The sequence below is a fragment of the Propithecus coquereli genome, unplaced genomic scaffold (genome assembly GCF_000956105.1).
Source record: "Propithecus coquereli isolate 6110/MARCELLA unplaced genomic scaffold, Pcoq_1.0 Scaffold53, whole genome shotgun sequence".
NCBI lineage: Eukaryota > Metazoa > Chordata > Mammalia > Primates > Indriidae > Propithecus > Propithecus coquereli.
Window position 1 is genome coordinate 2,226,934 of NW_012151174.1, and position 24,737 is coordinate 2,251,670.

The window sequence follows — 24,737 nt, forward strand, 5'->3', positions numbered from 1 at the left end:
GAAATTTTAGCTACTTACAACTAAAATAAAAATCCTCACCCCTCCAGAGTCCCCTCCTTAAATCACCAGATAGGTGTTGACATTCAAAATATTTAACAACTGTTATAACTGGGGCACTGAACAATCAGAACAGACTAGAGGCCACAGCCATGGGCCTGGGTTGTTGGAGGATTCTGCTGGCCACAGGGAGGTCTCGGACACCTGAGGAGGGGCTGAGCTGACAAGCACACAGAGAAGTCACTGTTTAGCAGCCGGCATGGAAGGACTTTGATATTTTAATGATCGGTGCAGCTGTGTTGGTACAAACCAACTGAAAACGAGCCCTTATGAGGACCCACAGCTGGCCCTGAAATGAGGCTTTATTTGAGTCTGAACAAGAAGTGAACATTCAAACAAAACAGAAAGGCCTGGGCTTGGTGACAGGCTGCATTTCCAAGATGGGCCTAGCAGGGGAGGTGCGAGGGTGGGTGGGGGCTGGGGCAGGCAAGAGGCTCAGATAAACCACTCCTTCTTCAAAGTTTGCTCAAGTTCAGGTTTAGCCTCATCCTGTGCCACCGCGGAGCTGGCCCCAGGGCTTTGTGACAGTGTTGTAGAGATTCTGGAAGAGGTGGAATAGGAGTAGTAGCTTCCTGAGGCAAGGATGTTGTTGATCTTAAAGCGGAGAATGTTGCAGGCCTTAACCATAAGGGGCCACATGAGGCAGAAGATGACGTATAACATCACCAGGCCCAAAAATATGCTGGCTGACACCTGCAGGCACCATACAACAGGTGTTGGTGGGCAGCCTGGGGGCCCCCAGCTCCCCCAGCAGGGCAGCTCCTGGACAGCCGCTCACCATGACGATAAGGAGGGCCCGCGTGTTGCTGAGCGGGAGCCCGTGGATGTGCAGCAGGAAGGTGAGCTGGTAGTTGCAGTATGTGCTGTTGTCCACACCTCTGCGGGGATGGGATCCAGGATTCGGGGAGTTGTCAGGTACCCCACGGGACACCCCCAACCCCCACCTGGGCCACAGGCCTGGCTCACCTATTGCTCACCAACACCTTGAAGAAGAATTCAGGGGAGAAGATGCTCTGGGGAATGGTGTCATAGCACGGAGAGTTCTTCAGACACAGCCACCTGCGAGCCCAAGTTCAGGCACCTGTGCTACCAACCATGCCTAGTATGTGCTCACCCGATTTCTTCCCCTACCCCACACACTCACGGTGAGCACCAACTTCCCACATTCATTCATTCTTGCATTCATTCTTCCAATAATGCTTGCTGAACACCTGCCCTGCAACAGACTGTTTACTCGTTCATTCCCTCCTGCTTCACCAGGCCACATGTCAATGCGTCTGTTACTACGCATCCATGCAGCTTTCGAACTGTGTGCCTGTTATGTGCCAACTCGTTCATTCCTTGCTGCCTTTATTTTTTTTTTTTTTTTGAGACAGAGTCTCATTCTTTTGCCCGGGTTAGACTGAGTGCCGTGGCGTCAGCCTAGCTCACAGCAACCTCAAACTCCTGGGCTCAAGCGATCCTCCTGCCTCAGCCTCCTGAGTAGCTGGGACTACAGGCATGCGCCACCATGCCCGGCTAATTTTTCTATATATTTTTAGTTGTCCAATTAATTTCTTTCTATTTTTAGTAGAGATGGGGTCTCGCTTTTGCTTAGGCTGGTTTCGAACTCCTGAGCTCAAACAATCCACCCACCTCGGCCTCCCAGAGAGCCAGGATTACAGGCGTGAGCCACCGCGCCCGGCCGCTACCTTTATTCTTTCATGCCAGGAATACAGCTTGAGCACTTACTAGGTCCAAACTCACATCTTTCATTTATTCTCTCCTTTATTCATTTTTTCAATAAACACAGGTTAAATACTGACCAGGTGCAAGGGGGTTAATTTGTTCACTCACTGCCTTCATTTGCTCAGGGCATCATTTTTTCCTACCACTGAACAAAAATAGCTATTGAGCCCCTGTACTAATCTGTTCCTCCATAGTTTTATTTATTCATTAATACCTCCATTCAAATGTCAGTAAATGACTACCATGGATTAATTTATTCATTTGTTCATTCTCTCAGTCAATGAATACTATGTTGAGTCTATGCAGGATCTGGTCCTGTAAGGCAGATAGACTCCACACGAGATAGTGACAGGCCACAGTGGTCAGGGCTGGGACTTGGGGGTCACGGGCAGAGGGGTGGGCTGGGATGGAGGGCATGGGAAGAGGAGTTGGGGTCAGGGTAGGGGGCACCGGCAGAGCTATAGGGCCAGGATGGGGGAGGCACAAGAGACCATGGGAGCCAAGAGGAAATGACTGTTCCATCTGGAAGCAGAAAAGTCCTCCTGGACAAAGGGGCATGTGAACTAAGGCCTGATGAGACAGTGGCAGGGACCAAGCATTCCTGGCAGAGTTTCAGCTTGTGCAAAGGCCATCCCCATTTGAGGAACACAAAGGCAGTCAGTGTTTGGCTTGGGGATCAAGAGGCCTCCCAGAAGCTGAAAGGATGGGCAGGCCCTATGGATTGTGGGCAGGTGGGGGCCTTATGGCCAGACGGTGCACTTACTCGATGCCCGAGCTCCCATGGGACATGATGTGGAAGGCCATGTCTTCGGTGGTTATTTTGGTTCTGGTGGTCCAGATGAGGCTTTCGGTGCTGCACAGGACCGGGTCATCTCAGCGGGGGGACCGGGTGCAGCCTGGACTGCCAGCTTAGAGGCCGGCCTCCCCACCAAACCCAGGGAGAGCAGGGGCGGAGCCTTGGGTGGGTGTGGCCTCACTATGTGGGCGGGGCCTCATGTGTGGGCAGGGCAAGAGTTTGCTTGCCGGAGCCTAGGAGCCTCACTGTGGGTGGGGCCTGAGATGGTGGCGAGGGTAGGGGGAGGGTAGGATTTGCAGCCCCTGTGAGAACTGCTTGGCTCAGAAATGGGGGGGGCCTGCAGGGGAAGAAAGGCAGGCCATGCCGGGGTTGCAGGGGGTGGGGGCCCACAGTGATTACTTGTCCCGGGGGCTGTTGTAGCGGTAGATTTCCTCCTTGCTGTAGTCCCTGATGCTGTTCAGTGTGGGCCCGCCGCCCACCACCTTCAGCACGAAGCTGCCAGGAGCAGAAGTGCACATGCGCGGGCCTCCGGTCCGAGTCCTGCATCCCTCCTCCCGCCCTGCCACCTGCCCTAACCGAAGGCCAGCCACGCCTTTACCTGCCCTGAAAACTGCCAGAGTCTCCCGTCACCAAATCTTGAATCAAGAAGAAGGGGTAGAAAACTGTGGAGTCGGAGGGGGTTAAGACCAGAAGAAATTAGCTTGGCCGGAGAAGGGGAGGGCGGAGAGGGGAGGAAAAGAGAGGCGGTGGAGGACCAAGGGCAAGAGCAGAGCATGAGTGGGCCGTGGGGAGGTGTGCGGGCAGGGAGAGGGCAAAGCGGTGGGGCAAGAGGGCAGTGAACTCTCTGGGGGGGAAGGCGCTGGACACACACTGTCACGGTAGAGAAAGCAGGGCATCTCGGGGTCCAGATGCACGCAGTCGAAGTAGTGTTTGTTCTGCAGGTGGTTGTACTCCAGCGTGTAGGTAATGTCGAAGGCCAGGCGCTTGCCTGGGGGGCAGCCGATAAGCACAGGTAACATCAGGTTGCCCTGAGAGGGAGGAGAAAAGCCTCGCCTTGGGGGTGGCCAGGGTCTCCTCAGATCCTGCCAGACTGGGAAGGGGGGCAGGGAGGACAACCCGCCTCCTACACACACCACCACTCACTATCGGCCTGACTCACCCTCACCACCGGGAGCAATGCGATGATCATCGTCATCATTAAACAATACTTTTAATAACTACAAACACTTAGGTAGCTCTCACCATGTACAAGGCACTGGGTGATGTTCTAAGAGCTTTATGCATTCAAATCTATTTAATCCTCAAAATACTCCTGTGTGGTAGAGACTATTAATATCCCCATTTTAGGGATGGCAAAAGTGAGATGCAGAGAGGTCAAGCGACTTATTAAGCATCCAAGGCCACACAGCTGGTAAGTGGTAGTGTTGGGATTGGAACAGACAGGTTAGCTGCAGCTGCCTCTAGAATAAGACATACAAAACCACCGAGAGCTACACCAATGGAACCCCAACTCCTAGTCAGACTGTATAGGTCTGAAGTTGGACCTGAATTCTCAAATATTAGGCCTGCAGGAGCATGGGATGTATGAGGGGTGGGTGTTAGGGAGCAGGGAAGCCCCTTGACATTGTCTTCCGAATGAAGAGCCCCTTGGCCCATTTCAGGGAGAGGGCACAAGGGTTTCGCCCATTTGTCAAAGGGACATGAGCATCTAGACACTGTGGCATGTGCCTGCTGGTGGCTGGGGAGGGGGTCAGCGGCCACAGGTTAAGTGCTTCCCATGCCAAGTGTGGGACTTCACACCCATCAGCCCCTCACTCACTGGGAGGGGTAATGGGCATCTCAGATTCAACCCGGCTAATGGCACCTCCATCCCTCCAGCTGTCAGGCTAAAAGCCTGGAACCTTCTCTCACACACCCCCATCCTGCCCATCAGGATATCCTGTTATTCCTAGCCTTCGAAAGAGATCCAGAACTCACCCATTCTCTCCAACTTCTTTGCCCCCACTCTTGTCTTATCCAATCTTGTCTCCTTCCTGGTGTCCCTGTTCCACCCTCCCCCTTCAGTCTGTTTCCCCCATGCAGCCAGATGGACCTTGCGAACCCTTGAGTCCCTCCTCTGCTTGGGGAACTCCCCTGCAGAGCTTGCCGCCCATGGCCCACAAAGCCCCCGCATGCTCTGCTCCCCGCTCACTGCTCTGCCCTCCTCCCTCCACTTTCCTGCCCTGATCCAGTCACACCTGCTCCTTGTTGTTTCTTCAGTCTAACACATAAAATCTCATGCAATCCAAGGAGTCAGGGGCTTTTACAACACGCTTTTTAGTGCCCAGCATCATTCCAAGCCGGGAGGGAGGAGCACCAGCATCTGCTGGGTAGTGGCCACGCAGGTGGGTGCGGACGAGGACTCTGCGTCAGATCCTCCTCTGCCGCTAAGCAGCTCCCTGGGCTACTCCGAGTGGGTATCTGTGCCTCTCTGAGCCTCAGGGTCTGCCTCTGCGCAGAGCGGAGACTGCACGTGTAAGCAAGGGAAGAACCAAGGACCCAAAGGCGTGAACAAAGAACGCGTGAGTGAGCAACGTGTGAACGGAGCGCCAAGCTGGTTGTCACACCACCTTTGTGCCAACTGGAAAGAGGCCCTAGCCCTCAGACACTTTACTGCCCCCCGCAGAAAAGTATCAGAAGGAACGTGCACGCTTACGTGCAACCTACACAACTGTGAAGGCAGCTCTTGCTCAAAACGTGAATGGATGAAAGGAGTGGGTGGGTGGGTGGAGGAAGGAAATGATGATACATTAGTGGGATTCCCAGGGGGAGCACCGGGAACCAGCCCTGTTGAAACCCCACCTCGACCCTCCCCTCCCAGGGCCCCAAGCTCCAATACTTGCATACGGGGCCCCTGGTGCGTGTTCTGGAAGCAGTGCCCGGAAGAACCCAGCACCTGGGGGTGGGAGCAGGTGATGACGGTGTGCCCCACGAGCCCAGTCTTTCCCGTGATCCTGCGTCCCTCCCCCTCCAGGGCTGGACCGTACTTTGACACTCAGGGAAGTCTTCAGGAGGTGGTGACCACTAAGGCCCTGGTCATAGCAAAACTCTTTCTCCTTGAGCACAATCTGGAGAGGCATAAGTGAAGGGTGAACAGGCTTGCCCAAGGACCCAGGGACGGTTCAGATAACCCACAGCCGGGGCCGGTGGTGGGGACTGGCAGGAGAAGGCGACTTCCACTTCCTACTCAGAAGGATGGAGTAACAGCTCGTGCTATCACCGCCCCCACTCTGGTACCCCCCTCCCCGCCGGGCCTCACCTCGAACAGCACCGACTTGCGATTGATAAGGACCTGCGGCTTCACTGTGGCCTCGATGCAGCTGGGGTCGGCCAGCACCACGCCCACGCTCACCGGGCTGCGCAGGCTGTAGGTGACTTCTGCCGGGCGGGGGGGGACGGACAGGCTCAGGCCCCGCCCCTGGGACGCAGCCCCCGCCCCTCGGCCGCGCGCAGGCCCCGCCCACGCACCGGGGGCCAGGGGCGTCTGGAACTGGCGGCCCTGCGCCGTCATGAAGATGGAGAAGTTGTACTGCGCGCCCTTGTCCAGGAAAATGCGCTCGGGCAGCTCGGACTCGGGCTCGAGGTCGTAGATCTTCTCGTAGCTGTCCATGTCGATGTGCACGCCTCCCGCGCTCCGCCAGTTGCTCGCCAGGTAGAAATAGTAATCCTGGCGGACCCGACGGGGGGACACAGTCGGCGCCGGGGGTGACGGCGAGGGGTGTCCCGGCGCCGCCCGTTCCCCGACTCCCAACTCTCTGCTCGTACCTTGTCGTGTTTCTTGTTCTTCCACCAGCGCCAGGTGGGGTCGTGCACCGGGTCCGCGTACGGCTGCAGGGACCGCCGGGCACCGTGAGCGGACGCGGGAGGGGGCAGCCCCAGGCAAGCGGCCTCCCCAGACCCCTTTCTAGCCCACTTCCAGCCCCTAACCCGAACAGAAGATGCACACCCGGGCCGCCTGCTTTCTACCCAAGACGGCCACTGCCCCAAAGCCCTGTCCGCACAGCCCCGCTCCAGCCAGGCGCCCCCTCCGGCGCCCGCGCCCGCCACGCCGGTTCCCGCAGCCCCGGGACGGCCCCGCCCGCCGCGAGGCGCCCACCTTGTCGTACTTGGAGTGCAGCCAGAGCAGGTAGTAGACGAGGCCCTGGTACACGGCCAGCGAGTTCTCGCTGTGGAAGCCCGAGGGCTCCAAGATTTGCGGCGGCCGCGCCCGGTAGCGCTCCTGGCGCGTGTACCTCTGTGGGTTGGGCAGGCCCCGCAGGTTCATCTCCATGAAGGGGCAGAGGTTGGCGAAGGACAGCGTCAAGTGGCTCCTGGGCAGCGGCAGTGGGGGACGCAAAACTGTTTGCCACCTCTGTGCTGCGACTTCCCAAATCTAATCCAGCCCGGACCTTCCTCCTGGGCTTCAGCCCTGGTGCCCAGCGTCCTCAGAACACATCCCCTTGGACGTCCCCCCACCTCCACGGGCAGTCCCCAATTGCCAGTCTACTTGACCACCTCCCCCTTTCTCCTGCCACCCCAGCGCCCGGTCCTGGCCCCATCCCTGGTCCTACCTCCATGTGCCTCCCTGCTCTGATCCACCCTTTGCAGGTGACCAGAAGGATCAGTATTGACCACGGTCAATTCTGACCCTGTAGTCCCTCCCCTTCATCCCATCCTGGCTCCCCAGGACGCTCACGATGAAGCCCAAGTTCCTATGACCACCAGTCCCACCTTGTCCCTGCTCCCATCACCCCTGCGCTCTTTCTGCAACAGGTCTTCAACCCGGATCTCCTTTCCTCCTCGGAGCCTTCGCACATGTGCTTCCCCCTGTCTCAACACTCTTCCCCACCTCATCACCTGGCTAATTCTCCCTTGCCCTTCTTGTCACAGCTCAGGCACCTCCCTGAAGCCCTCCCTCATGCACCCTCCCCCCAGGCTGCGTGGTGCTCATCCTTTGAGCTTCTGCAGGTGCTGAGCTCCCCCCATCACAGGCCTGAGGTCCTCTGGGGTTGGCTCGGTTCCCCCCTCAAGAATGGCAGCTTCATGAGGACAGTTCCTGGAGTCCTCAGACTGCCGCTGGGGACCAGGGTCTTCTCACCCCTGCCGCTGCAAGTCGTAGCGGTTGTACTGCATGTACATCAGCAGCGTCTCTACAGGCACCGGCCTCTTGACCAGCCGGCCCCGCTGGTTTTCTACAAGGTACACCAGCTGCAGGGGCAAGGCAGGGCCAAGTGAGCTGGTGTCAGCCATCCTGTGGCACCCCAGTGTCCCCTCACAGCCCCCACCCAGCACCTGCTTTAATCTGCCATCTTCGTAGAAGAGGGTCACCATGGTCTCGCTGGGCGAGTAGAGGGAGGACCGCTGCATCACCTGCAGGCTGAGGTGCACCTCCCACCCCCTGGACGGGAACAGTTTGTACAGCTGGTAGCTGCCCTCCAGAAGGTACCAGATCTGAAGGTACGACAGCCGGGTGTGTGTATGAGAGCCACGGGGACCTGAGCCCACCTCTCCCTCTGCCCGACGACGGCCCCGTTGTTTGAGGGGTCAGGATTGGGAGCTCACCTCTAGCTGGGACCAGGCGAGCCCCCATTCCTTTCTCCATAGTGCTGTCTCTACTTCCCAGAGCCCAACCCCCTCTGGGTCCAGCCCTCACTGCCACGACTGCGTTTCTGTTACTTGCAACCCAAGCGTTCCTAATCTATACAGTCCCTCAAAGCTGGGGTGCCTAGGGCTGAGGCCTCTTTTTTCTTCTCACTCTTTGCAGCCTCTAGTCTCTCACCATTGCCTCGGCCTCGGTTTCCCATCTCTGCGCTGTTGCCCAACCTCATACACATCTGAAGGGGACCTCACCTCCCCTTCCTGAGCCCCAACCCGGGAGATCCCCTCTAGCCTCCAGGATATCCCCCCCATGTGGCCTTCTCCATGAAGCCTCCCTGACGCCCACACCCACGGTCCCCTCCCCTGAGCTTCTGTAGGTACTGTTTTCTCCGCCACAGCCCTGAGCACTCTGAACTGTCACTGTCTGGGAAGGCTGTCTCCCCAGCTGGACTGTGACCCTGTAAAGACAGGGCCCAGGGCTGACTCAGTCACCACTGAGTCCCCAGCACTGGATCAGGCATACAGTAAGTGCTCAGTATTTATGAAATGAACTGCACAGTGGAATGAACAAGGGCCCCCTCTGGGAATCAGATCATGCATGGCTCAAGTCTTTTGCTTTGCTGTGTGACGCTGGAAAAGACACTTACTCTCTCTGCTGTAAATGGAGCTTCTGCTGCCCTTCCCCAGGGTCCCTGAGCGTGTTCCCTCCCTTTAGCCCATTTACCCCGACTGGGGGAGAAGGGAGGCCCCTGGGGATTGGGGATGGGCAGAGAAGGAGTAGGGAGAAGGGAAGGGCAGCCCACCTCCTCGGTCTCTGTGACAATAGCCATGTCCCCCTGGAAGGATCTAACCAGGTAACTGATGGACTGTTCCTTGGGGAAGTCTGCCAGGTAGATGAAGTTCGCCATGTCAGCGCTGCAGGGGCAGAGATGCAGAGCTGGGGGCGCCAGAACAGCTGGTTATCCGGGATATCTGCTTCCCCCAACTCCAGGCCTAACACAACCCAGGAACCATGTACTCAGTTTCCCCACTAGCCTTGTGAGAACATGCAAAGGGAGCCCGGAATCCTAGCTTCTGCCCCCACCCCACACCCTGTGGGTGACCTTCTGCCCTTAGAGTCTCCATCTCCCCATCCGTAACGTAGGAGCATCCGGCCACCCTGGTGGTTTGCCAGCCACCCCTGGAGGTGGCTCAGGGTCCCCTAGGTTCCTGAGGGGTGAGAGGGTGGCTGGGTGGGAAGGATGCTAAACTGTCCCCAGAAAATGCTCTCCTATTGCTCACACAGGTTGGGTCCTCACATAAGGTTTCATCTGAAGAAAGGGCTCCCATAACTTTAGAATATTGGCTTCCCCCATCCCAGCTCCAACTACCCCAGGCCATGTCTTCCCCACGAGTCCTGATAACTTCTAGACTTGGGCATCCTCTGAAGGTCTGGTGACTTCAGAAAGGACCCCACCCTAGAGACGCTGGGGAGGCAGAATATGCCTGGCCTGCCTGGCGGAGGGGGCCCACCTCTGCAGGAGGAAGTTGCCCCAGATGAACAGCAGGTTGTTGTATGGGTTATAGCACATGCCCTTGGGTAGCATCATGGTGTTGGTGTAAGACTCTGTCCCTAGGATCATCAGGAACTCCAGGCCTCGAGCTGACCAGGGCAAAAGAAAAGAGGACACAACAGTGAGGTGGGGTCACCTAGGTCCCTCCTGGCCCATCCCCACTTTTGAGGCCACCTCTGCCTTCCCCTCCTACCTTCAGGGATGAATTCTGGGATTTTGTAGTGGATTTTCAGTTCATTAGTAACTACAGGAGGGGAGAATATAGCAAAATCTCCTGAGGCCCCGACCTTTCAAAACCTGAAGCTGGACCAAGTCATCCCTTCCCGATCACCCATAAAACCTTCCAGTGGCTTCCCGTTATTAGCCCTTAGTTTCTTCATGTGGATTATAAAAAGACATTGCCTCTGAGAGGATATCATCCTCTTAGAGCAAAGGACTTGTCTCCTCTGACCCCTTGGCTGAGGGGTTTTGTGCAGTGCACAGCCTGTACAACTGCCTATGGTGGCCCTGTTCTCACTGCAGGTAAAATAAAATCACATCTCCTTGTTGTGAGCCACAAAGGCCTTCCAGATCTGGCTTCTGCTCACCTCTCCAATCTCGCTCCCTCCCCTCTCCCTTCTGTTCCAGTCACATCGGCTTCCTCTCAGTTTCTCCAGCCCACCAAGCCTCTACCCTGTTCTCCACCGTGGGACATGGCAACGGTTCCCTCCCTCTGCCCGCCGGGCACAAATCCTTCAGGATGAGAACACAGTCCATGGTCTGGGTTCCTGCCTTTTTGCACCCAGTCCCTTTTGTCTCCCTGATTACCTATGTTGTAGCCAACCATCTGGAAGTCGTGCTGGGCGTTGACGTACTTATTCTCCACCAGCAGCAGTAGGTAATAGTTGCCCGGGATGAATTCCGCCCAGGTGATGGAGCAGCTGTCAACTGAGAGGGGAAGGGGGAGTCCAGAGAAGCCCCAGGGCCCAGTGGCCTCAGTCCTGTGACTCCCATGCCCCTCACGAAGATACTGCCCATCCTGTGACCCCCTCCCACCCTTCCCTGCTCTCCCACACCCTCCGTCCCCCCACCCTCCTGCTGCAGACCCATCTAGGGGATGAGTACCTCCTATCTGTTCGCACACGGACCACTGCCTGGGCAGCATCTCAAAGGACACGTAGCCATCTGCAGAGCAAAGCGGAATCATGCCCAGGCCCTTCCCGCCCCATCCCATCTGTGTGGCACCCACTAAGCCAACTCCTCAACTGTTCCCTCATGCCTCCCTAGCCTTCAGTCCTTGGGATTCCAGGGGGCAGATTTCACTCTGGCCTTTGGTCACTCCACTAGCCTGTAAGAGTATGTCTGTCTCTGGTCACAGTGCTCGGCTCAGGTCTGAGCACGTGACCCACAGTGGTTCGGTCAGAGTGCACCCTGGGACTTGCATTAGAAATGATGGGAAAGAGGCTGTTCTCAGTCTCTTGGGGTGACTCAAACTGGTAGGTGATGTGAGCCCCAAGATCTTAGGGGCCATCTTTAACCCCCAGGGAGGAGTAGCTACCTGAAAACGAAGCCAAATTACAGGGCTAATAATAACAAACCCCCATAGCACTCACCATGTGCCTAGGCTTTCTAAGGCCTTTGTGCATACCAACTTATTTAATCTCCGTATCCACCCAATGCAGTAGACGCCAGGACTATCATCATCCCATTTTGTAGATGATTAAAGTGAGGTCACACAGGTCAAGTCACCTGTCCAAAGGCACACAGCATGGGATGATGGAGCAGTCTCTCTCCAGAATCTACCATAATCACTATGCGACGTGGCCTTGCCAAGAGACAGGGTCCTGATGACATACCCTTCGAGCCCCTGGATGCAGCCATGCTCCAAGTTGGCCCCTGGTCTTTTCATTTATAGAAGTCCACAAATTCTTTGTGCTTAAATGACTTTTGAATTGGGCTTCTGCCCTTTGAAATCAAGCACATGCTGAAAGATACACCCTACCCCTACAAATGCACACACCCACCGCCAACTCACAGCCTGGCACCCCTCCTGAGGGCGCCTGGTGAGGAATGAGGGCCCAAGGTCAGAATTCTTGGAGGTGAGAGTCTGGAGGGGTCTCTTGGGCTGCCAGAGGCCCCCGCCCTTACCTGTGATGGTCCCAAAGTGGACATAACCCTCATTCTTGCCAGCGGTGAGGGCCATTACGTACTCGGAGCCGTTGCCGGGGAAGTGCACAGGACACAACCTCTTGATGCACTCGGAGGCCAGGACGCGGACCCAGCTGCCTAGGGAGGCCGGCATGGGGCCTCAGGCCCAGGTGGCTGGACCTGGGGCCGGTGTCCCTCCCCCACGTTTCCCTGGCCTTAGCGAGCCTCATCTGTCCTCTCTTGGTGAAGCACCTGCTCAGTGTGGCATCAGGGGCCCTTGGCAGAGGGCACCAGGTGCTTTCGAGAAAATTCCTCTCACTCACACTCTGTCGGTGAGGTTCAGGGTGGGCTGACCCCTCCCTTGCCCTCCTCTAGCTGGAGCGATTGGTTTCAAGCTGGGCGTGTGACCAAACTGGGCAAATCAGAGACAGTTCCAGCTTGTAACCACTAACAAAGAGATGGTCTCTCCTGGGGCTACTGAGGGGCATAAAAGTCTGCACTTGCTGCGTGGGGCTGGGAGTCACCGTGGCATCCTGCCAGAGGTGACTGTCTAACAATGGCAGTGAGCTCCTGGATCCAACAGTCCCTGAGACCACCTGCTCCTGGGCTGTCAGTTGTATAAGCCAACAAACTGCCCTTTGCTTTGGCTTAAGCTAATTTTAATTTGGTTCCCCCACTGATCAAGTGCTCTGAGCGAGAAAGGAGAAAACGAAGCAGTTTGGGAACACGCATTAGCTAACGAAATGTAAGTTTCACTACAATGTTCAGAGATGCTCTAAGCTGACGTTTCTCATTTAGATGGGGGGAAAACCTAGAAGCAATAGGAGGGCTTTGGTATCATTTAAACATGAGGCTGAATCAACAGTGCTGTTGCTCTCTGATCCGTCTCCTTCGTGGCTTTGCCTCTTCACCAGCCCGGCAGCCCGTCTGTTTCTCTCTCGCTGTCCTCTCGCTCCGCCTCTCTCCTCCCCAACCCTGACTTTCTGTCTCTGCCCCTGCATCTCTCTCGGCACGTGTCTATTTCTCCCCGCTCCCTGCCTTCACTCACACCCCTCTTCCCACAGCTGGGTCATGAGGTCTGGGCGGAAGCCACTTGCCAGCATACACAGGGCAGGGGAGTCCCTTGCAGGTGGGCAGTGGTGATCGGGACTTTGGCAAGTCCCTGCCGCCCCCCCGAACCCATGGCAATTCCAGTGGCGGGGTTCACCGCTGTGCCCTCCCCCAGGCGTGGGCCGGCCACAGCCCCTCACCGCTGCCTTGGTTGCTGTCATGGAGTATGGGGTAGGTGCCTGTAAAATAGTAGACGAGCTGGTTCTGCCGGATGAAGAGCGTACTCTCGGTGGCGATGGCGTCGTAGATGGTGGCTGTGAAGCCAGACTGGGGGCAGTAGAAGGAGCCTACCCAGCAACTGTCAATGCTCAACTGCAGGGGAGCAGAGGCTGATGGTGAGCAGGTGGCCTTGGCCTTGGTCCCCACGTCCTGCCTTGGGGGAGGCTCCTGCTCTGACAGCTGCTTGGGATGGACACAGGCAGCTGCTCCAGGGTGCTCTCCCTGCTCACCCTGTAACAGCACTTTGGGGGCCAAACCTGCCCAATATGGGCCAGAGAAGCAGATGAGCCAGGCCTGAGCCAGTGCAGGCTTTGTGTGTCCCCTGCAGCTGGGCGGTACGCAGCCTGCTCAATGGCTCTCAGCAGTCCCTATGCCAGGCTTGTACCCACATGGATACAGAACATCCCATGCTGCCCTCTGTCCAATCAAAAAAGAAAAAAAAAATCTCATGCTTGGCCCAAGGCACATCTTAACGATCCTATTCTATTGTGAAGACACTTAGCTGTCAGGGTAACACTACTTGAATCCACCGGCCGATTACTAACACGAATAGCATCACTAACAGCGGGAAGGCCTGAAAGATCGAATCTAAATCTCATCAAGTTTCCAGAGCTCACTACCAGTTCATAGGCAACGTGGGATGTTACAGACTGAATTGTGTTCCCCCAAATTCTTATATTGAACCCCTAACGTGACTGCACTTGGAGACAGGGCCTTTGAAGAGGCGATTACGGTTAAATGAGGTCACAAGGGTGGAGCCCCGATCCCGTAGGACTGGTGTCCTCGTAAGAAGGGGTACAGACATCAGGGCGCCCCCACTCCTCTCTCCACTGCACACAGAGAGAGGCCACGTGAGGACACAGCTGTCAGAAACCAGCCCTACTGGCACCAATGCTCTTGAACTTCCAGCCTCCAAAACCGTGAGAGTCTGAATTCCCGTGGCCTAAGCCGCCCGGTCTGTGGTATTATGTCGTAGCAGCCTGAGCAGTCTAATACGTGGGGCCAGAGGAACAGCCAAATTTTATAGGACAAAAAGACCTAATTTTCTTAAACAAATTGCCTGGAAAAGGAGGGGTGGGGGGAACAAACTTACTAGTGAGAACAGTCTGAGGAGATCAACAACCAAATGTATTATGTCAGATCCTGATTCAAACAAACCAACGTGGAAGACAGATAATTAGGGGAAATTGACTATGGAGTAGTATTAGACATTAAGGGATTATTGCTAATTTTGCTTGGTATTATAATGGCATTGTATTTTGTGGGTTTTTTTTTTTTTCAAGACAGGGTCTTGCTCTGTCACCTGGGCTAGAGTGCCGTGGCGTCATCATGGCTTACTACAACCTCAAACTCCTGGGCTCAATTGATCCTCCTGCCTCAACTTCCTGAGTAGCTGGGACTACAGGTTCACCACGCCCAACTAATTTCTCTATTTTATTTTTTTTAAGAGACGGGGCCTCGCTCTTGCTCAGGCTGGTCTCAAACTCCTGGCCTCAAGGGATCCTGCCACCTCAGCCTCCCAGAGTGCTGGGATTACAGGTGTGAGCCACCATGTCTGGCCTGTGGTTTTATTTTTTAAAAGTCCTCATGTGTTAGGGGTCAGAGATATGTCCTTGGGTACTTTAATAATTTACAGGTCAAACGGTATGATGGCTGGCATTTTCTTTAAAATATTTCAAAAGAAAAAGTAGTGGGACAGCAACAACAAACAAAGGCAAAATGTTGATAATTACTGAAGCTGGGTTCATTATACCCTTCTCTCTAATTTTGTGTCTGATTGAAATTTTCCACTAAAAAGGAATTTTCTGTTAACTTTTTCAATAAAAACTGCAAATCAAAGCAAAACTCTAAGTTCTGCTGCTGAGAGAATTTCAGCAAATTAAGGAGAATATGAACATTCTCACTTCCTCTACCCAATTCAGTATCATAAAATTGTCCTTGACAATGTCATTTCTATAAAAGTCTTGTAAGTCCCACAGGCTACAGAACTGTTGCTCTGCGTGGGGAAACAAACCTATACCCTCTAAAAAGTCTGTAACTTTGATTAGTTGTCATACTTAATAATATTTGCATTGAGGCCTCTGTTTTCTGGAAGAAATATTTGGAAATTTCTTTTGTTAAGTCAGAAGAGGCTATCACATTTCCTCTTTTCTCGTGTATATGAAGAAAAGAAAAGCTTCAAGTCAGTCCGACTTCTTATTGGAACAAATTTTGAGCGTTCTGACTCATTTAATTTAATAAGGATCGCGTTGGGTTCCCCTGGCCACGGTGACTGCATGGGGGTGGGCAAGTGGCCTGAGCCACACCAAGTGGAAGGATCTTATTACTTTGGGGCTGGGGGTGTGGCACGGGCCTGAGAAGATGCAGCCCCTGCAGTCTTCAGCTCCAGAGGACAGAAGGGTTTTGAGCATAAAGTCAATATAGAGGAATCAGGTCCAAGAGATGGAGAGAGAAATTCCATCTTGGTGATACTGTTTGAAATCCTGGGTCCAGCTGAGCCTGAAGTCCTGAATTTTTCAGTTCCTAGCAAATTTCTTTTTTCACTTCTGGCAGATGGCTAGGTAAGCTCCCAAACCCATTTTTCCCATATTTTTTGGTGATTGAGTTTAGCTGGGCATGTGCCACCCAGACTCTCTTGCAGTTGGTTGAAGCCAAGTGACTAATTCCTCACTAATGGAATGTGAGTGGAAGTGAAACTTGCTTAAAATAAAATGTCTTGCCTGACACTTCTACTCTGTCCCTCTCCCACTGGCTGGAATATGGACGTGGGCATGACCCAGCTGTGATCACACAGAGGTCAACGCCTAGGGCCTAGGTGTCCGTCACCTCTGGACTGTCCTGACAATGAGCAACAGTGTCTGCTCATCCGTTCCCTTTGAGGGGCTCTTTGTTACAGCATCTAAATCTGAACCCTGGCCAACACAGGGCTGCAGAGAGCTGAGCAGGGGGAGGATCTGGGGTTCCCGGGAGCAGTCTGCAAGGCAGCGGGGGAGAGAGAGGAAAATGTGAGATGCGGTCACCAGGGAGAAATCCCCACGGGCGAAGAACAAGAATAAACGGGGTTCTATTTTGGAGTGATGGAAATGTTTCAGAACCAGATACTGGTTGTGGCAGCACAGTATTGCGAATGAACTAGATGCCACCAAATCGTTCACTTTCAAATGGCGAAATTTGTGAATTTCTCCTCAATGACTTAAAAAAAGAAGGAACAAGAATAAGGATACCTGAAGTTCAAATTGAACTTGTTTTCCGTCCTGTGATGTAAACCCCTTCTCTGCCTCCAAATCTCTTTGGCAGGGTCCAAATCCACCAACCACACATTCCCTGTGGATGTGCTTGGGTCAGAAGTTCATGCAAATTGAACAATGTCCGGATAGACTTGGCGCAGAACAGAGACAGCTCGCACAGGATAGGAAGATGGTCCACCAACCAAGGAAATTCAGTAGAAACAGGAATTCGCAGCCAGAGGGGATCAGGAGAACATTAACCCACGTGAGGTCCCAGAAATGGTAAGAGGGGCTTTTGACCTTGATGGGAGGAGGTTAAGGCAATCTTATGGGGTTGTCGCTGTGCATGGTTGTCACCTGGGACACAATTAATAACCAGCATCTTCTCCCTCACCTGTGGCAAAGCCATCCTGATTTCACTCTGGGCGAACCATCCTTTCTGACTCTTGTCTCAGCTGCCCTCCTCATTAGGGCAGAGCTAATGACCTGTGCTGAGTCCACAGGCGAGTGCTATGAGCTTGGGACATGGGATCCAAGTGGACCAATCGGGACCAAGGAAATAAATTTCAGAATTTTTTTTTAAATGCTCTTTGGGAAATAGATGCTCCCTTTCTCTGGCCCGGGAGTTGGGATGACAGAAACCACTTTGAGAACGGGGCTAATTCAGAAGAAGTGGAGCTGAAAGCTGAAGTCCTCATTTGAGCCCCAAATCAAGCCAGGCCTGAAGCCTGCTCTGTGCCCAGACTTGGCATTTGGGTGCACCTACTACACCCAGTTCTGTGCAAGACAGCCTGGGCTGGAGCTCTGCCTACGCTGCACTAATTCTAACGTGTTTCTGTCACTGAAAGCAACAGAACCTTACTTCAGACACTCGCTCCCCATTTCGGGATAATGCAGGCTCCAATGCCTGATGTGAAACCCTTGGGGCCAGCTGTCTATCACGATTCAGAATTTTCCGGAGTGTAGAAGGTAATAGGGTGCATAGATACCATTTGTTACGGAAACTATTAACTTATATTGCCCCAAAATGTTTCTATGAAGTGAATATTAATATTATTCCCATTTTACAGAATGGAATCTAAGACCAGGCAGGTAAAGTGACTTGCCCAAGGTCACACAGCCGGGAGGTGGGAGAACCAGGATTTGAACCGAGGCCCTCTGGCTGCACGTGTTTTTCCTTCATGCTGTCGGCCTCTCATAGGGACCGGTGAGTCTCTGGGGACCCCCTTCTGTGGCCCCAGGCCCACCATCTGCCCTGCATGACTCACCTCCAAGAGAGAGAAGTCCTTGAAGCTGGTGTCACTCATCAGGATGTGCTTCTCGTTGGGGATGCCGCCCAGGATGAACACGGGTGACTGGTCCACGGTGAACCACAGCGGCCTCGATGACATGTTCACAAAGTACTGGGGCTTCAGGTCCGTGAGCTGCCAGGGAGGGGCAGGATGTACTCGCTGTTCACGTTTAGCAGTTTGCCGCCCTCTCTCCCGCTAGGACACCAGCTCTGGGAGGGCAGGGATTTGCGTCTCTGCGTTCACCGCCGTGTCCCCGTGATGCCACAGTGTGTGCTCGATAAGTGCCTGCTGAACGAATGAATGAATGAATGAATGCACCGTGATTAAGAACGTGGACACAGGAGTTAGGCAGACAGTTTCCAGTTGCCTTCCATGGGTACATGCAAATGGTTCCATCCCTTTGGGGCCTCAGTTTTCTCCTCTTTAAAATGGGCACGTGAGGTATGTCCCCGCAGTATGGTTGAAAACATGAAATGAAATGAAATGAAATGGGCATGTGAGCACCTCCCCTCGCAGGGTGACCGTGAAGACTTGCCACGAACGTGCATTTAGTAAAGCACCTCACCTCGGGCCTGGCGTGGAGAAAGTGCTCCGTGAATGGGATCTGCCACTTGGTTCGGGAGCAGTCAGGGCCCCAGCCCAAGGCCCAGACGACCGTCTTTAACCCACGTCTCCTCCCCTTCCCACTGCCCGGCCCTCACCTCCTCTCCCACCGTGAAGCGGACGGCGCTGTCTTGCTCTCTCTTCAGGAAGCCGTTGATGTTCACCTGGAACCTGGCGGCAGGAGCGGGGCAGGCGCAGGTGAGGATCCCAGTTTCCGGGGCTCCTGCCACAGCTCATAGCCACCTCCCCTGTTCCACCCCTTGGGTCTCCCCCAGGTTCCTTTGGGGATCCGGGGTTAGGAATTCCTCCCAGAACTGGGCAAAGGCACCTTTTATCTGGAACGAAGGGCCCCAGGCCATTGCTGCGGATGTGCACGTCCATGACCACGCTGCCGTTCTTGATGGGCATGGGCGTGTACCAGCTCATGACACACACCTCCTCCGCCATGCACGGCTCTGCCGGGTGGCAGTGGGCACTGAAGCTGTCGGGGCCTCCCAGTGGCCCCCTCCAGGCCACAGCCCACACTGGGCTCTCCCTGCAACTCCCCACACCCATTTCCAGGCCATGGGTCCCACAGTGTGGCCCCATCTAGGCCTCCCTGTACCTCCCCCAGTCATGGGCTACACTGAGGCCCCCCGCAACCCCACCACCCTGCCAGGTGTGGCTGCTCCAGACGTCCCCCAGGCCCACCTTTGCTGCGGAAGGGGGCTGCCTCCATCTGGATCTGCAGCTGCTCTATCTTCCAGCGGTAGAAGTTGACTGGGGACTGGAAGGTGACCAGCACCAGAGGCTTTAGTCCCGTCAGGTGGCCCTTGCGGACCAGGTCCTCGGAGGGCTGAGGGTGAGATGGCCCACAGGTGTGTCAGGATGGCCTCTGGGCAACCCCCACCTTGAGCCTCCCGTTAGTAGCCTGTCTTCCTGGGCTGGGTAGGGACAGCACGCTCCACCTTGGACGGCTGGAGAACGTGGTCTAGGTTTGGGGCTGGGATTGCGGACGCGCCAGGCTAGGAGAGGGGCAGAGGGGCGAGGGGCTGTGGAGGGAGTCGGAGGTCTTCCTGGAGGAGGTGACTCCAGAGCCAGGGTCGTCAGACAGAGTGTGCATGCGGGGAACGCACAGGCAAGGGCAGCATGCGATGGGCATAGATGTGAAGGTGGGAAGGTTTCTGATACCCAGAACTGCTGGCAGCCTCTCCCCGCTCCAGGTGTACCCAGTGCCACTGTCAAGGTGGGCTTCGCCGCTGCAGAAGACGCTCTGCCACCCCCACCCGTCAGAGGAAAGCCAGGTTCTGGCCCTGGCGGTGAGTCGGATGGGGCAGGTAGACGGAAAGGGACTGAAGAAGAGAGCGAGAGGACATCCACAGAGAGGCTCCCAGAGAGGCAGGATCCTGGCTGGGCGCAGACGGAAGGAGGGAAGGAGAGGAAGGATGTTCCAGCTGTATGGAACAGCACGAGCAAAGGCCCAGAGGCTCTCCCGAAAGAAGGCTGCACCGGGACCGCTAAGGGAGGTGCGTGGGCTGTGGGATGGGGCAGGGGATGTAACAGGTACATTTGCACAACCATTCATCCTTGGCCAAGCTCCTCTCAATCCTGCCAACTACACCTATCTCTGGCCCTGCCTCTGGGTTCCCAATTACGGGGGACCAGGTGCTGGTGGGGTGGGGACCTCCTCCCAGACAGGGCGACCCTGGTCCAGTCCCCACTCGTCCCCTGCCTGGGCAATGCGGCAGCCTCCTCACTGCCTGCCTGCTCCTGGCCTCCCTCCCACGTGGCAGGGGCAGCCTGCGAAGGCCTGAGGCAGGTCACACCCCTCCTCTGCTCAGAGCCTTCTCTGGCTGCTTCTCACTCAGGGTAAAAGCCAAGTCCTCACCGCGGCCCATGAGGCCCTGAAAATCTTCGCCCGTCACCTCCCTGACCTCTCTCCTCCCACACTCCCTCTGGCTCACGGCGATCCAGCCACACAGGCCTCTCCACGGTTCCTCACACACACTGTCCTCTTTCCTACCTCTGGGCCATTGTGCTGGCTGTTCCCAAGGCCTGGAATGCTTTGCCTGGCTCTCCTTACAGTTGCCCCTTTTCATCATTTAGGTCTCTCCTCAAGCCTCTGCAGAGAGACCTTCCCCAACCTCCCCCACTAAAACAGTGTCCCCCTCCTCTCTAACATATGGCCTCATGTTAATTTCCTCAGAAATTATTTTACTGTCTGCTTCTCTGGTAGATTGAATCCACAAGAAAAACCTGACCATTTTGTTCACCATTGTATTTTCCAACATTCACTGGGCCCTCTCTATGAACCGGAGGCCATGCTAACTGCTTCACATGTATTTTATCATTTTATGATTGTTAAGGATGAGGAAACTGGGGCACAGACAGGTTAAGTAACTTGCTTGAGGTCACACAGCTATTATGCAGTAGAGCTAGAATCTGAATCCAGAGCCCAGAGGACTAACTACCACGCTGTACTTGCTTCAACTAAATGCTAGTCAATGGCACATCCAAACCCAGGTCTGCCACCTCCAGAATTTCAGTTCCGGACCACAACCTTCTATCGTCCTCAGAAAGCTTACCTGCGCCAAAACAATCCAGAAAAACAAGAAAGAAGTTGGAAAACCCAAACTTTTGATTTGAAAACTTACTACAAAGCTACAGCAATCGAGACTGTGTAGTACTGGCACAGTCCAGTACTTTGAGAATAGAATAGAGTCCAGAAATAAACTCTTACATTTATGGTCAGTTGCTTTTTGACAAAGATGCCAAGACAATTCAATAGAGAAAGAATAATCTTTTCAACCAATGGTACTGGGACAACTGGATATTCATACGTAAAAGTTGGACTCCTACCTCACACCATATGTAAGCATGAACTCAAGGCCGGGCCTGGTGGCTCACGCCTGTAATCCTAGCACTCTGGAAGGCCAAGGCGGGAGGATTGCTTGAGCTCAGGAGTTTGAGACCAGCCTGAGCAAGAGCGAGACCCCATCTAAACTGAAAGTAGAAAAAATAGCCGGGCGTGGTGGCGCACACCTGTAGTCCCAGCTATGTGGAAGGCTGGAGTAGGAGGATGACTAGAGCCAGGAATTCAAGGTTACAGTTAGCTATGATTGGGCCACTGCACTCCAGCCTGGGTGACAGAAAAATCCTTTATTTTTTTGTTTTTATTTTTATAGAGACGGGATCTCGTTCTGTCGCCCAGGCTGGTCGCAAACTCCTGGCTTCAAGTGATCTTCCTGCCTGCCTCAGTTTCCCAAAGTGCTAAGATACAGGTGTGCGTCGCTGCGCCTGGCCTAATGAATAAATAAAAGGAAGTACTGACACCTGCTACAACATGATTGAGCATTGAAAACATACTAAGTGAAAGAAGTTAGACACAAAAAGCCACATATTATATGATTTCAGCCAGGTACATGAAATGTTCGGAATAGGCAAATTCTTAAGGACAGAGAGTAGATTTGTGGTCTCCAGGGGCTGAAGGAAGAGGGGAATGGAATGGGGAGTGACTGTTAATGGGTACAGGGTTTTGGGATGACAAAAATGTTCTGGAATGAATAAAATAGTAGTGATGGTTGCACCACTTTGTAAATATACTAAAAATGAACTGTACACTTTAAAAATGGTGACTTTTATGGTGAATTATATTTCAATTAAAAATACAGCCAAAAAAAGCTCACTTGAGCATCTATTAGGTGCCTCGTGAGATGCTGGGAGCTATACACAGATAATCTTCTTGAATCCTTAAAGCCTTGGTGTTGGATGGTGCTACCACTATTAAAATGTTAGAGATGGGGAAACTGAGGCTCACAGAATGAGCCCACCCATGCTGCACCCACTCACCTGTCCCTCGCAGGAGTAGTTGATCTTCAGGTAGTAAGGGAAGCCCAGGTATTTCTGAAAGGAGAGGTTGGGCAAAATGTCCAAAGATTAACGAGGTGCGGGTTCAGGACCCCTGTAGTTCGCTTGACCCTGGTCCCCTCACCTCGTCTGGATCGATGGCTGAGTCCACCAGCATACGGAACACGCCGCCCACTGTATCCACGAGATCTTGAACAAAGAACCGGTCGCTCGCGCTATTCTCGCCTATTCTGTTAAACTCGTTCAGGACAACGTGCCAGGTGCACTCCTGGATATCCTCAATCGCCCACAGCCTCCACGGAGCCGATAGCGCCACCATCAGTGTCCACAGCGCCCGCAGGGCTCGGACTCTTGGCCACGCAGGCCCAGCAGAGGACATGGTTGGGCCGCACACAACGTGGCTAGAACCTGGAGAACGCGGGGGTCAACACCCGGGCGCAGGATACCTCTCCCGAGCCGACTTCTGAGATCCCACCCCACTTCTGCGACTCCCACCACCTCGGTCCTTGGCACTGCCTCTGCTTGAGCTGCTGGCCCCGCCCCTGCTCCTGGCCCCGCCTCCACTTGGGCTGCTGGCTCCTCCCCTGCTTCTGGCCCCACCCCTGCCCCTGGCCCCGCCTGTGCTCGGGCTTCTGGTCCCGCCCTTGCCCCCACCCCTGCTTGGGCTTCTGACCCCGCCCCTGCTTCTGGCCCCACCTCTGCTTGGGCTGCTGGCCCCGCCCCTACACCTGGCCCCACTTGTGCTCCACCTTCTGGCCCCTCCACTACTGCCTCCCCCGCCCCTGCTCCTGACACCGCCCTGGCCTTGGCCCCGCCCCTACACCTGGGCCCGCCCCTGCTTTTGCTTCTGGCTCCGGCCCTGCCCCCCTTGTGGGTCCCACCTCTGCTATGACTCCGGGCCCAACCCCGAGTGATGCTTCTGACCACGCCCCTGCTCCTGCGCCTCGTTTCGCCCCGCCTCCTCGTCGCTCCCCTTAACTTTGCCCTGCCCTTGCCTGCTCTCTGTATTCCACCCCTGCACTTGACCCGCTCTCGGTTTCTGTTTCTCGCTTTGGCAGAGCCTCTCCTATTTTCCCCTGTCCTGCTCCTGTCTGCGATCGCACCCTTGTACTTCCACCTGGCTCCGCACCCACTTCTTGCCCTGCCCCCCAACTTCTCTTCGCACCGCCCGTTTCTCCTCTCTTTGACCCTGACCAGGAACCGGGTTCTGTACCTAATCTCGGCCCTCTCCGGGTCCTCTCCCCGCCCTTCCTCCTGTCCAGGTGCCTGCTTCTTGCTAGGGGCCTGCTCCTCGCCCCGCCCCTTCTCCACCACCCGCTCCTTATCGCCCCGCCCTTTCCCCTGGTCCTTAGCGAGTTGTTCTTCCCGCGCCGGCTCCTCGCCCCACCCCTTCTCGCTAGAGGTCGTCTCTTGGCCTCTGGATTTTTCCTCGCCACTGGCCTTCCCCTCGCCAGGAGACCTCTCCTCTCCTTTCTCTCTCTCCTTGCCCCGCGCCCTCTCCTCCCCTCGCACCTCCTCGTTCCACGCTGGCGCTAGCTTCTTAGTCAACCCCTTCTCGATCCTCGCCTTCCTCTCGTGCCGCAACACCTCTCCCCTCCTCTTCTCAGCCCCGCTTTCCATGCCCTTGACACCTACCTGCTCTACGCCCCGCCTCCTCTAGCGCTGCCCCTGCTCATCACCCCGCTTCTCTAACCGCTCCCTGCTCTTCGCCCTGCCCTTTCTCCTTCCCGCGCCGGTCTCTCCCTTCCCTCCTCTGCCAGGTCCCACGACTCTCACTCAGGTCTTTCCCTTGGCTTTCCCCTCCTCGCCAATCCCCTCCCTTCCCCTCCCTAACCCCTCCCCGTCCCCGGCATCCCCTCCTCCCGGTGGCACCGCCCTCTCCCCGCCCCGCGGTACCAGTCACTTGGTTAAAACCGGTCAACCGTCGCTTGGTCTCACCAGTCCCGCCCCTCTTGCCCTGTCCCAACATGGCCTCCTGCGCTTCCACAACTGACTTCCGCCTTTGCGGAGGCGCGCCTGCCTCGCGCGCCCGTCTCCACGGTAACGCGCACCCAGGGCACCCACAGCCGGCGCCGAGGGCTTGCCTGTGGGGAGGGGGGGGGGGACTCTCAAATTCGAGCACCGGGCGCAGGGGGCAGTGGCCGGCAGAGGGTGCTGAACACAAAGTAGGTGCTAGGAAGGCCTTCAAGGAGTTCCTGTTGGTCGGTCAGGCAGTCCACACCGTTCCTACTTGTCCTTTCGCACAAAAATTCTACTCCTAAAAAAAAAGTTTGGTGTCCTAGAGACCCTGTGGGAATGAATAAATCTGCTGCGCTCAACACGGTCCTCTGCAAAACGCGGGCAAGGGCAGCCATCTTACACAGCTGTGGGAAGTCAGTAGGATATCACGTGAAGATATTAATAGCAGCAGGGTCTGGCACAAGTAAATATTTTTCATTCTGGTGCCTGACAGTTAAAGACTCAGAACATGACTGTTTTGTTTTGCTTTGATTTTTTGGTGACAGGGTCTCCCTGTATCACCCAGGCTGGTCGGTCCATGACTTTTTTTTTTTTTAATATGTAT

The 24,737-nt window shown here is 55.1% G+C and overlaps 1 protein-coding gene across 1 annotated transcript; it reads right to left on the bottom strand.

Moving 5' to 3' along the window:
• Nucleotides 1-492: 492 nt before the first annotated feature.
• On the bottom strand, nt 493-22,553 carry CATSPERG (catsper channel auxiliary subunit gamma). The gene is made up of 28 exons (XM_012656980.1): nt 22,299-22,553; nt 22,157-22,210; nt 19,019-19,163; nt 18,657-18,783; nt 18,427-18,499; nt 17,702-17,857; nt 13,128-13,299; nt 11,878-12,015; nt 10,855-10,914; nt 10,558-10,677; nt 9,944-9,994; nt 9,710-9,839; nt 9,001-9,112; nt 7,892-8,050; nt 7,698-7,807; nt 6,717-6,930; nt 6,386-6,448; nt 6,089-6,287; nt 5,880-5,998; nt 5,608-5,688; nt 5,460-5,516; nt 3,453-3,609; nt 3,180-3,243; nt 2,981-3,076; nt 2,549-2,638; nt 1,024-1,116; nt 836-935; nt 493-750 (listed from the first exon to the last, which is right to left on the bottom strand). The coding sequence occupies exons 1-28, from the start codon at nt 22,551-22,553 to the stop codon at nt 493-495; spliced, it is 3,453 nt and encodes a 1,150-aa protein (XP_012512434.1).
• Between the last annotated feature and the right edge of the window lie 2,184 nt (nt 22,554-24,737).

Excerpts from the sequence above, each read along its gene's own strand:
- CATSPERG (XM_012656980.1), bottom strand. The coding sequence starts at position 22,553 with ATGTCCTCTGCTGGGCCTGCGTGGCCAAGAGTCCGAGCCCTGCGGGCG. Across the intron at positions 17,858-18,426 it reads GCTTCACGGTGGGAGAGGAG|CTCACGGACCTGAAGCCCCA; the intron begins GTGAGGGCCGGG and ends CCTCCCTGGCAG. Across the intron at positions 10,915-11,877 it reads CCACTTTGGGACCATCACAG|ATGGCTACGTGTCCTTTGAG; the intron begins GTAAGGGCGGGG and ends TTTGCTCTGCAG.